The sequence below is a fragment of the Enhydra lutris genome, unplaced genomic scaffold (genome assembly GCF_002288905.1).
Source record: "Enhydra lutris kenyoni isolate GAN:26980312 unplaced genomic scaffold, ASM228890v2 scaffoldscaffold15, whole genome shotgun sequence".
Lineage (NCBI taxonomy): Eukaryota > Metazoa > Chordata > Mammalia > Carnivora > Mustelidae > Enhydra > Enhydra lutris.
This window is the reverse complement of record NW_019154099.1, coordinates 28799121-28812798: the sequence shown is the minus strand read 5'-3', so window position 1 is coordinate 28812798 and position 13678 is coordinate 28799121. Positions and strand designations below refer to the sequence as shown.

Sequence of the window (13678 nt, the reverse complement as noted above, 5' to 3'; positions counted from 1 at the left end):
TAAAGGTTAGTTCCTCAAGTTTTCTATTTGACTATTCTATTTGACAGTTTCAGGTGCAGTTATAATTGAAGATGGTAAAGGACCATAACAATTATTCAACTGAGTACTTATTACATGCTAAATACTGGGCTAACGGCTAATAGGAAAAATGAGGCACTTTACTGGCCAAGTCATATGCATAATTATATAGTGATGTGAACATTAACAGAAATATTTTAAAAATTATTGGAAAGAAGTAGAAAAAAGGGATGAATTTTTCTTTGTCGAACTTTGAGAGAACTTCAAAGAATACATAACATTTGAATTGACTCTTGACACAGAAGGAAAAGACAAAAAGGAACCACATCCATTAAGTTATGTGTTGTTACACACCAGGAATGTTACGATAGTATTTAAATCTCATATAGTCCTGCAGAGTAGACATTACCTTTACACACAAGGAAATGGGGTTTAGAGGGAGTAAATTATTGTCACAAGAATCCATAGCTACGAAGTAGTAGAGCTGTGATAGGATACGTGTGATAGTCTTCTTGTCTGACTTTGGCTTTTCTCACAGTATTTTAATATGGAGGTGACATAAAGAATATAAAGGTAATTCCAACCTTACAATTTAACAAGTGACCTGAACACATACATACACATATATACTAGAAGGTAGAATGTAATTCTGGACCAATCCCATTGTCCATCATCTCCATGTTTATACCTAGCACCCTGAATGCTACTGGAGAAAAATTGCTCAAAATGGTACGACTATAAACACATGGTGTTTCAACTTGGCCGTTATTTGATATTTCCATAATACATATCACTCATTTACTGTGAAGCTGTTTCTTTCTTTCTTTTTTTTTTTTTTAAGATTTTATTTATTTATTTATTTGATAGAGATCACAAGCAGGCAGAGAGAGAGGAAGGGAAGCAGGCTCCCCGCTGAGCAGAGAGCCTGATGCGGGGCTCGATCCCAGGACCCTGGGATCATGACTTGAGCCAAAGGCAGAGGCTTTAGCCCACTGAGCCACTCAGGCGACCCACTGTGAAGCTGTTTCAAAATTCTGTTTTCTTTAAAATTCTGACGCTAGCAAATCTGTCATTAGAGCACAGCCATTGGATGGGAACTGCCTAAATTCTTACCACCAAACCTAAAAACTCATTTTTATCTTTACATAATCTTTATTTCTATCTTCAAAATGGAAAAGGTGCCCTCCTGTCTAAAATTAAATCCCATCACTTGCACTCTGGATCTCCTCCTTCCCCAACACTTTGCTCAATTGGTATCTTTCTCTTGCTTGTCCCTACAATGTCTCTCTCCACCTGGCTCCTTCCCATCACCGTTTAAATTGGATACTCCCTAACCGTGAGAGGTTAAAGCCCTTGACCTCATGCCCCTCCCCATCATCCTACAGTCTCTGATTTAAATAACTTAAGGTTTATCTATCTTTCCTATGACCACTTTTCAACTCCTGTTCATTCATCAATTCACTGCAGTCTGCTTTTTGGCTCCACGGAAACTGATGCACCATCTCGTTAAGTTCAGTTGACACTTCCTTTTTCATCTTTGTTTGATTTGGCCCCTTGACAGACCATTGTCACTGGTCAGATTCTACTCTCATTCTGATGTTCCTGCCATTTCTCTGGTTATGGTGCCTTCTAATCTGTGCAAAGTTTTTCCTCTACCCATCCCTTAAATGTTGGTGTTCGTCAAGATTCTGGCCTAGGCCTCTTTCTGCTCTCATTCTATGTAGTTCATTTACCAGTTCATTTAATTCCTTCCACATAAAGCACTATCTTTACTGGATATATCCACTTAGATATTTTCTTGAGCTTTTCTTCTCCAACTCTATTTCTCCCATGTGCTTTGTGGTACCACCAGAAACCCAGGATGAAAGCGGAAACCTTGGGCATCAATCCTCATACCTCCTCTCTTCAGCATTCCCTAGGTCCAGTCACCAAGCCCCATGATTCTCCTTTCTTTCTTTTTTTTTTTTTTTTTTTGATTTATTTATTTGAGAGAGGGTGAGAGAGCGAGAGCTCACAGAGGCAGAGGGAGAGGCAGACTCCCCACTAAGCAGAGAGCCTGATGTGGGGCTTGATCCGAGGACCCTGGGATCATGACCTGAGCCGAAGGCAGATGCTTAACTGACTGAGCCACCCAGGCGTCCCTGATTCTGTTTTCTAAATAGCTTTCAAATTAGTCCATTCTTGGTGGACACCATCATCACCAGTCTGGTTCAAGATACCATCATAACTCACTGAAATACTGGAACGGCTTCCTAATCGGGGCTCTAACAACTACCCTTAATACAGCTTCAAAAGAAATCACAAAAGGGCTTTTACATCAGCTTCTTAAAATTAAGCACAGTATTCTAGTAGACATTTGGCTGATTAAAGATCCTTTTCCTACTCTTGAAAACTTATATTCTGAAGGCACATGATGAAATATATACACAGAAAAGCAGAAAGAGAATTTCCAAATCAGCAAATCTTACTTCAAAAAAGCAAAGATGAGTGGATAAAAATGGATGAAAAATGATAGCCACTTAAGAAGATTCTTGAGAGGTACACTCAACAAGAAAGAAGACATTTTAAGGAATTACATTTCTTATATTCAAAACTGAATGCTGAACTTGAAGCTCTGCTGCTGTTCTCCAAGAGCAAGATCCTATCAGTTGCTCTTTGGCTTTACCTCCTTTTTACTTTATTATTTAAGATTTATATTATTTTATATTTTTATACCTAAGAGGTCTTAGCATAAGTGAAAATCTGTAAGGGTAAAAAAGATCACAACCTGCTTAAAGGAAACCGAAAAAGTTATTTGGAGGCATCAAAAATGAAAGAAAAAAAATAGATTATAACACCTGGATAAGATATTCAGCTCTGAGTTTTTTTGGCAATTAAGACAAAAAGGAAACACATTAAATTACATAGTTTTCACTTTCTGACAAAAAGAAAGCATATAACTTCATCTACAGAGGCAAAAACTTTCCTGGAACTAATGCAAGCAATAATTCATCATGAAATTCTTGTCTAAATGGGACTAAGGAAAAAGATCATAAACTTTTGCTTCAGAAAAAAAAAAAAGCATTTGCTTTTAGTTTTGACAGTAAGTATGTAATCATGGTTGAGTTCCTTAACTCTTATCAGCTTCAGTTTCGTCTGTAAGAGTGGGGACAGTAAGATTTAATTCTGTGATATTTAACTTCGCTACTTTTAAAGTGAGTAATTAAGCACTAATATAGAAAATAAAACCCTTTAAGGCCATGCCCCAATGTCCTAGAACTGTCAACTTAGAATTAACTCATCCGTTTTTTTTTTTATTTAACACATACTTGATACTATGTAAATGAGAGGATGATCTCATTTCCTATTACATGACCACCTAAAGTCTTATCAGAACTAGATGACACTGCTTAAAAAGGTAGAGATAGTGGTGTCCAGGGCAAAAAAGACAATGAAAAATTCAAAATTTTGCATTTGATCACATGTGGATTGAAACTCAGAAAAATTTAGCTGATTAAAGCAGTGACTCATTATTAGACAATTTTCCCAGGGACCTGCCTAGTGTGGGGCAAGCTCTCACGTGCACTGTGCATGACTCTGAGAATGGGCCTCTCCTACATTTTGTGCCCTAGGTGTTTGCTTGCCTCAGCTTAGTCTCAGCTCTGATTTTCACTTTTAAAAAATTATATTTATCAGAGGTATTCTTATTCAACTGTTATTGGCTATTTTAAGCATTTAACTTTCAGAGCCATAAAATGAATAAATTAATTTTGCAGGCTCCTTCTCCTCCTCCTCATGACCTGAGCCAAAGTCAGATGGTTAACCAACTGAGCCACTCAGGCACCCAGACTCTCCATTTCAGCAGGTCAATATTTAAGTGAATAGTCAAGCATTGTCCTGGGTCATCTACCATTATCTTTCCATAAAAGCAGTTTACACTTGCTTTTGTATCTGCATGTTCTATTTAAGTTGGCTTTAAACTGTCTCTTGGAAAAAGATAAAAAATTTGTATTAAGTTTGTTTTATTAGACTTTTATTTTTATTTTGCTTTGAAAAGAAAAAAGCTCCTTTTCTTTAGATGTATGGCATTGAGAAAAATCACAATGTTGGATTATTAAAATATAATTGTCAAAATGAAGATACTATCAAATGTATGAAAGTTAACTGATAATTAGATTTGCATCCATGCAAATTTCATTGATGTCATTCAGTAGATTTATCTTGCTAGTACTTAATTTCCATGTTTAAACATATTTCCTTCTAAACTCATGTAATTCTCAGCCTACTAAGTAGAACTTTTAGTTTTTATTTGGACTCATGAATAATGTGATTCCAAGCATGATGTACAAAATATATGAGCAACTCATATATTTTTCAGAGTCTAGCACAATCTTCTAAAAACAAATGAGAATTGCCACTCCAAAAAAATACTTGTTATGCAGCTTTAGAAAAAAGTTGGTATGCCTGAATGGACATCCGTAGTTACTATCTATCTATCTATCTATCTATCTATCTCTTTCTTTCTCTTTCTCTCTTTCTCTCACTCTTTCTCTCGCTTTCTCTCTCTCTTTCTTCTTTGAGAGTATGCGTGAGTGTGCATGCAAGTGGGGGGGGGAGAGGCAGAGGGAGAAAGAGAATCTTTTTTTTTTTAAGATTTTATTTATTTATTTATTAAAAAAGATTTTATTTATTTATTTGACAGACAGAGAGATCACAAGTAGGCAGAGAGGCAGGCAGAGAGAGAGAGAGAGGGGGAAACAGGCTCCTTGCTGAGCAGAGAGCCCGATGCGGGGTTCGATCCCAGGACCCTGAGGACCATGACCTGAGCCGAAGGCAGAGGCTTAATCCACTGAGCCACCCAGGCGCCCCAAAGATTTTATTTATTTATTTGACAGAGATCACAAGTAGACAGAGAGGCAGGCAGAGAGAGAGAGAGAGAGGAGGAAGCAGGCTCCCTGCTGAGCAGAGAGCCCGATGTGGGACTTGATCCCAGGACCCTGGAACCATGACCCAAGCTGAAGGCAGAGGCTTTAACCCACTGAACCACCCAGGCGCCCCGAGAGAGAGAATCCACTCAGAGTGGATTCCGAGATGGGCTAGCTCTCTTGATCCTGAGCTCATGACCTGAGCTGAAATCAAGAGTCAGACACTTAACTGACTGAGCCACCTAGACGCTCCTGTGATTACTGTTTCTTAAATATTCATTTTTTAAAGCATTTGTGAAAATCCACATAGTGAATGAATCAGGCTTCCCCAGTGAAGAAACAATTATTTGAGGGCAGAATCTTAGGGCCCAAGTGGTAGCAGATAAGGCCTGAAAATTAGAGAAAAAGAATAAGTATCTTCAGAGAAGCTCTTCCTAGTCTATATCACCTGTTTTTAGATCTGGTTATCTATGCAAAAGTCATCTCTCAAATCTAGTCCAGGGACACCTTCTTATCCCTTTTGTCTGTCATATACACCTTTAAGAGAACCTACTTCAAAGGCCATTTCTAAGACAGAGACAACCCTGCAATTCCCTTGACACCATTTCTAGGATATGCACCTTTGAACTGCTTCCAGTAATATTCCCCAGTTCGTTTCTCTCAATAATATCCTTCCAATAATTTCTTCCCAAATTCCTGATATCTCTTTCCCAGACTAGGAAACGATGCCTTCAGGATACTCATAAACAAATGATCTGTTTTGAGCATTTCTTTCTCTGTTAGGATAACAAAATGGTAAAAACATTGCCAAGACAAGGCACTGATAGTTCAGCGTAAAAATGCACGAGATTAAAAAACTAGGCTTCACGATACCAACTGCTGGCGAGGACGCCCAACAGCTGGGACACTCGTTCACTGCTGACGCGAGCGCACAACGTATAGTCACTTTGCAGAACGGTTCGGCAGCTTCTTATAAGTTAAACATACACTCTCCATAGGACCCAGAAATCCTGCTCCTGGGGTATTTACCAAGAGAAAAGGAAATATATATATATATATATATATATATATATATATATATATATATTCACTTTAAAGATTTTATTTAGTTGACAGCGAAAGAGGGAACACAAGCAGGGGTAGGGGGAGAGGGAGAAGCAGGCCTCCTGCTGAGCAGGGAGCCCCATGTGGGGCTCCATCCCAGGACCCTGGGATCATGACCTGAGCCAACGGGAGACGCCCAGTGACTAAGCCACCCAGACGCCCCAGGAAACTTATATTTACACCAAAACACTTACACAATCATTTATACAGCTTTATTATTTATAGAGGTCTCCAAATGGAAACAACTCAAATATCCATCAACTGGTGAACGGATTAACGAACTCTGGTACATCCATACAATAGAATATTACTCAGCAACAAAAAGGAATAAATGACTAATATTTGCAACAATATGGGTGAATCTTTTTTATGGTAAGTGAAAAAAGTTGAGTCTGAAAAGACTGGTAATTTCATTTATACAACATTCTGGGAAAATGTAATATGGTTTGTTGGAAAAGGCAAAACTACAGGGATAGAAAACAGATCAGTGGTTTCTAGGACTGGAGTTGGGGAAAAGAGTCAATACTAAAGGGGCATGAGGGGCACCTGGGTGGCTCAGTTGTTAAGCATCTGCCTTTGGCTCAGGTCATGATCTCAGGGTCCTGGGATTGAGCCCCATATCAGGCTCTCTGCTCAGCGGGAAGCCTGCTTCTCCCTCTCCCACTCCCCCTTCTTGTGTTCCCTCTCTTGCTATTTCTCTGTCAAATAAAGAAAATCTTTAATATTTAAAATAGAATTTAAAATAAAATGGGCATGAAGGAATTTTCTGAAGTGATATAACTATTTTACATATTGACTGTGGTGATGGTTACAAGCTGGGTGTGTAGGTAAAAAATCATAGAAATGTATGCTAAACAGGGCATGAATTTTACTGTATGTGTATTGTATTTCAGTAAGTCTCCTTCAAAAAATAAGAAAACTAGGGTTATCTCCAATTTACTAACTAACTGGCTTTACTCAAGCCACTTGAAACTCATTTCTCCTTTTATAAAATGAGGAATTTTATATTAGCTCTAAAAGATTTCTAAGAGAAATAACAAGAAAATATGCTTTATGGACTCTAAGCATACATAACATACGGGCAGTACAATGATGAATAAGACAGAGATACACTAAAGAAATTTACTGTATAGTGAGATAAGGAGGTAAAACAAATCATTATTAAATAATATGGAAATTCAGTGACAGAGATTGAACAAGGTAATAAGGCGGCAACAAGAAGGGGCATTCCAGGAGTAAGAATTAACCCAAAGAATAAAGTTTAAATTAATTCATAAAGAATAATTAAGTATATCACATATTCAATATAAAGGACCTGATGACAGTGAGATGCAAACATGAGAAGTCATTAATGCACATGGACAACTGGGATTTAGTAACCTTAATGCAATATGGACTCTGAAAAAGCTGAAAGTAAAAATTATGACAAAATGAAAAAAGTACCTCACGATGATTTAGAAGTTGTTCTAAATCTAATGCCATTTGATTCTTCATCTGTAGTAGAGCTGACTTTTCTTTATTTAAATTGCTGAAAAAAAAAACACCAAGTTTTTAAGAAGTCATCATATTGGTGTAAATTTCATTAATAAATAGTAAATAGCAAAAGGCTAAAAAGACAAATCTAACAAATCTGTTTGAATTAAAGAGAAATTAAATTTATAGTCCATAAAGATAGCAGACCAGCCACCATAATGTTTGATTTCATCAACAGCTAATTATTTTCTAAGAAGACTTTTTCTTTTAATAATCATTTGACAGTGCAAATGAGATGTGTTCTGAGAATCCTTTCCTGCCTGGTAAGGGCATAAAAATTGGTGTTTTAAAGATGATTATTTACTCCTGAAATGTAAAAATGATGAAGTGGGATTTATACAAAAGCTAAAAAGTATGTTTGGGGAAAATATTAAAACTCAAGACACTGGAAGTCAAATTAAAACATTTATCCTTAAAACTAAAAGTAGCATTTTATAATTGACCATGCACTAAATTACAAGGCATATAATTAAGTTAGACAAATGAATCAGATATTCAGTCTGTGATAAACAATTTTTGCCTCCAAATTCTTAGTTCAATCTTTAATTTGTAAGTCTGTATCAAGAGTTTGCCTTTGACAGGACTTATTTTCTGATAGGAAAGGGTGAGAAGCCTAAACAGAAGAACATATTAGGATTTTAAGAGAGAAATATTTGAGGCCTGTCTTGTACTGTCTGGAGTTTTATTATTCAACATATAAAAATTAATTAGAACCATTAACTAAAATACTCTTTGAAAGTCACTGGAATGAATCTCCTCAGCACCACATCAAGACTTAAGAAAAGCAACATTGAATCAAAACAACATAATTCCATAAATATCAAAACAAAATCTGTGAAGGTAAAATTAGTAAGGATTGTTTTGCTGAATAGGTAAGATGTTTTAAATTATCCTTTAAGAAAATGGAAAGCCACCAATTTTTAAAATATCAGGCAGTTGTTTTTTTTTAATATTCAAGGAACAGTAATAAGTATTCTGAAAGAACTGGTAATTCCATGGACTTAAGAGGAAAAAACTCACATTCTCCTTTTTCCTAGTAACTGAACTTCCCCAAGGAAGCACCATAATTTGTCCTCTGAGAGAAAAACAAGATGCAATTCTGACTTCTGTTTCCAACTGTGACATTGACTCAAGTGTGTGCCATAAAGCACAGCACACAACCACCCTACTAAGCCTCAGTTTTCACATCTGTAAAAGTGGAAAACAATACTCATGTATGTCAAAGGGATATATGAATTACCTAATGAATGAGTAAATAAAGAATCAAACATATAAAACACAACATAAATGCCATATGGTATTACTAATTTAGATGAAATACAGGTATTGGAGAAAAACAGTAATTAAATGCCATACAGGTTAGCAGCTCAGCAGAAAAACAGACTGACTTTCAGAATTAGGCATCAGAGATCCTACTGAGCCTTGGAGTTGAAAAGAACTAAATGACATAAAGGTACCTGAGTATCAGATTCTGCCAGAGTCCTGCAAAGTATGGTAAAGATCAGATGTTTCTGAACTGTAGCATTCAAATATTTTTTAAAATTAAATTAAACATCCAGAACACAGGAATAGGATTTTTGAGGAACAGAAATGTATTAACGATATGCATATATACATGTTAATGTTCATATACATGTTACATACATATACTACATAAACATACACTCACAGGCAGTAACACACACACACACACACACACATACTCTCTCTCTCTTTCTCTCTCTCTCTCTCAAATACCAACAGGACCTTAAAGAAAATGTGTGCAGGGGCTCCTGGGTGGCTCAGTCATTAAGTGTCTGCCTTCAGCTGGTGATCCCCGGGTCCTGGGATCGAGCCCCACATTGGGCTCTCTGCTCAGTGGGAGGCCTGCTTCTCCCTCTCCCACTTCCCCTACTTGTGTTCCCTCTCTCACTGTGTCTCTGTCAAATAAATAAATAAAATCTTAGAAAAAAAAAAAAAGAAAATGTGTGCAATAGGAATGAAATGTTGATGAAATAAAGGATCTGACTAGGTAATCTGTTAGAAATGCTTCATATGTAGTGCTTAATTTTTTCCAGGATAAAGGAAGTATTCCATATTTAAGCAGCAAAAATATCTGTACAATATAGGATAAAAGGTGGGTGGATAAACTGGTTCACAGAGCAACTCTGTTCTATCTGTAAGACGTGAGTTTATTGCAAACGGTACAGACACCTCAGACAATACTTGGGTATATATTTTCAAAGTCTCAGCCTTCTCTATATTACACTCTTAAACCACAAGGGAGACCATCTTCAGCACACAGGTCTCTAAAACTGCATATGATGATTATTATACTCTGTGTTCTTCCAGTGTGTATGTAATTACTCAATTGAAGTTTAGTCTCCATAAGACATATTTCATAACAGTGGAAATTTGCCTTTAAAAATACAAAGCTTCCATGCGTGACTCATAAAGCAACTACAAAACAAATCTCCTTATAAGCACATCTACCGTGAATGGTATATTACACCCATAACTGTTCAATTCACTGTTAATTATTACTCAGAAATTCGTCTTTATGGCTCTGTGTCACCTGCTATATGAAAACATATTCCTGATATAATGTACTTTAACTTCCTGGATCAATATACCCTGGCTTAGCCTCACAAGGCTAAGTAGTCTTTTCTTCTTAAACTACTAGTTAAGAATAAACTGAGAACTGACAATGGGAAAAGGAAATTTATGCTAAGTATTCTCTTTCTGTGCTTCCTTCAGTTCTGGGCCATAGATCAAACTACATAACTCAGACGGTCTCTGGTGGCTCGGTAGAGGAGAGTTTAACAGTACTACCTTTAGAATGGATTATTACTTTAATGATAGGGAAATTTAAAGTACTTCATAGTGATAACTCAAATGCTAGCTTTTAATATGTTCATAATGATTTCATTTTGGTACCTATTTACTCTAACCTTTCTAGACACTGAATATAAATAGATAAATTTGCAAGTTGGGGGTTGGTATAGTGGCATTGTTTTATTTTCTAAGACAATGATAAAATTATTCAGTTCCTTAAAGAGCTTCTATTGTATAAGCTAGAGACATATTTTAAAGAGTAATCATTTAACTGAAACCATAAAACTCCTAAGAGAAAACATAGGCAATAAACTCTGGGACATTGGTCTTAGCGATTATTTTTTTTTTGGATCTGTCTCCTCATGTAAGGGCAGTAAAAATAGACATAAATAACTGGAACTATATCAAACTAAAAAGCTTTGAAATAGCGAAGGAAACTGTCGACAAAACAAAAAGGCAACCTATAGATAGATGAATGGATAAAGATGTAGTGTGTACACACACACACACACGGGAATATTAGTCTGCTATAAAAAAGAATGAAATCTTGCCATTTGCAAGAACATGGATGGACCTAGAGGTATTATACTAAATGAAATTAGTAATATAGAGAAGGAAAAATACCGCAGGATTTCACTTTCACGTGGAATCTCCAAAACAAAACAAATGAACAAACAAAACAAAACAGAAAGATTCATAAATACAGAGAACTGGTGGGTGCCAGAGGGGAGGGGGGGTGGTTTGGACAAAACAGGTGAAGGGGATAAAGTGGTACAAACTTCCAGCTATAAAATAAATAAGTCATGGGGATGAAAAGTACAGCATGGGGAATAGAGTCAATAATACTGTAATAAGTTTGTATGGTGACAGATGGTAACCACACTGGGGTGAGCATTTCATAACATATATAAAATGTTTAATCCCTGTGTTGCACACCTGAAATTAATATAATATGGCATGTCAACTATACTTCTATTTAAAAAGTAATCAATTCATGTAAATATTCCTTACAATTAAAATCAACACCTAGCAAAAAGGATAGGCCTTTTTAAGACATGATCACTTGGTAATTGTTTTGAATGGGACATCTGATGTTTAAATTTCAAATTAATGAAGGGCAAAAGGAAGGGAAGTAATATTTACTGAGTTTCTCCCATGCGCCAGAAGCTTTGTATATGTTATTTCATTTAATTTTCACATCTAACCCTTGATGTTCACACCAGTAGCTGTAATTTACAGGCACATCTACCATGACAATAGAAACTGGCTGATGTGTATTCAAAGTCCAGGATAATTCCTCTACATTTGAAATGTCATCGGCTCCAAGTAAGAGAGAGGGTAGACAGACTGCTAGCTCTGACTTGTGGACTGTGCAATTTTTTATGGTATTTCATTCATGTCATGAGGGTACATTTAACAGCATCTCAAAGGCCATAATTAAACTACTAAAAGCACCTTAATTTTTCACATTAGAAGGTAGTTGCTTCAATTAAGAGCAAGATTTCATATCCTGTGAAATACTAGTTCAGAATCGATTAAAATATTTATATAGTGAGTTCATGAAACATAGCTTTAAAGGATCCAGATTTTAGCACAAAAATGTTTTTTATAGTTACTTTCATAACTGACATAGTTTTCATGATGATGTTGCTGTTATTAAGGGAGTCCTAATTTTTGTCAAAATTCAAAATGTTTTGAGAAATGTAATTTCTCATTTTTAAGATAACTTTCAACATAAAAATTTGTTTCATGTAAGATAAATACTAATAATAGCAAACATTTACACAGCATTCATAATGTGTAGGCACAGTGCTATACATATTACAGAGATTACATTGTTTAATCCTCAGAATAACTATACGAATTAAGTGCTGCTAGTACTAGAGTATCACTCGCATTTCACAGATAAGAAAACTGGCTCTACTGTCCAATACCAGAGCCATTAACTGGCCACAGGTGGCAATTAAAATTAACTTAATTAAGATAAAAAATTTAGTTCCTCATATGGGTAGTGGCCATACTGACAGTGCAGAAGACATGGAGTATTTTTACCATTACAGAAAGTTCTATTGGACAATGGAGGTTTAGAGAGTTTAATGGACTGGCTTTAACTCAAAACTAAGTACTGAGCTAGATTTAAACCCATGTAACCTATCTATAGAGCCTGTACTCCCTTTTAAAATCTGTTTTTTTAAAACAACTTTATTTGGAATATTTCGAAAGAAGGAAAATATAACAAACCCACAAGTATCTACCACCTAGCTTTAGCAATTATCAATTCATTAAAGCTCCACTTTAAAGCACTCTTCTACGCTATTTTTTTTTTTTACTTCTCTTCCTTAATTATATGAGTTAATGAAAAATTCTCCCTTATTCAGAATAGAACATAGGGAGGCAGTATAACATAATGGTTTAGAGTACAGAATTAGGAAGCAGACAGATCTGGATTCAAATTTTGACCCTACCACAAAGCTGTATGTACATTCTTAGATAACAAGTTGCTTAATTTCTTTAGGGCTGAACTTATTCATCTTAATCATTTCCTCCTATAGGTATTATTTTTCTCTATATTAAATCTTTTCAACTCCTAAGTCTTAGTAAAATAAATACTCAAATAAATTTATTTGAAGGTAACTGTGAAAGGTAATTTTATCACAGGACTTTAATGTTCCTGCTCCAAGATTAAAAAAGTAAAAGGAGATTCTATACAAAATTTCAAAAATATTATAGGAAGAAATACATAATATAGGAAGCAAAATTCCTATTTAGGGTTCTTCCCTCAATTTCCTTAAGATAACCAAGTGCCTAGTGAGTGATAAGACATAATTTCTATTGCCCCCAATAGCTACTTACAGAATAACTGCTTAAGTGATTCACTGAATTATTTTAATTAACTTCTTAATTTGGTTTATTTATTATTTAATAAATTTAATTAATGTAGGTTATATATATTCTAAATCTAATTTTTAACTTTAAAATTAATGTAGGAGTAAATTATTATTTATATTGACATTTGAAGAAATGTGATTTAAAATTATTTTATCATATCATCCTGAAATTTAAAATTAGGAGTAAAGTTTTGAATCAATTATTTTGGCAGGGTAGAAGCAAGAGAAGGTAATTATTCTGATTCTTCAGAGAGAACACCCACCCATACATGGTTATATACCTTAGGAAATCTGAATTTAATAACTATAGTCTCCTAATTATTTTTCAGTTCCTTAATTTAACAGTTTCTATTCCCATCTAATTCTCTGCTTCTACATTTATGAATTGGTTAATAATTTATCTAAGTTATTCTAACA

The 13678-nt window shown here is 35.4% G+C and overlaps 1 protein-coding gene across 1 annotated transcript in view; it reads right to left on the bottom strand.

Annotated features, from left to right (window-relative positions):
- LOC111146999 (progesterone immunomodulatory binding factor 1) overlaps nucleotides 1-13678 on the bottom strand; it is a 203321-nt gene that overhangs the window by 20557 nt on the left and 169086 nt on the right. Inside the window, exon 16 of the mRNA XM_022502829.1 lies at nucleotides 7470-7554. Within this exon, the coding sequence (XP_022358537.1) occupies nucleotides 7470-7554 (85 nt within the window). The remainder of the gene's footprint in view (nucleotides 1-7469; nucleotides 7555-13678) is intronic.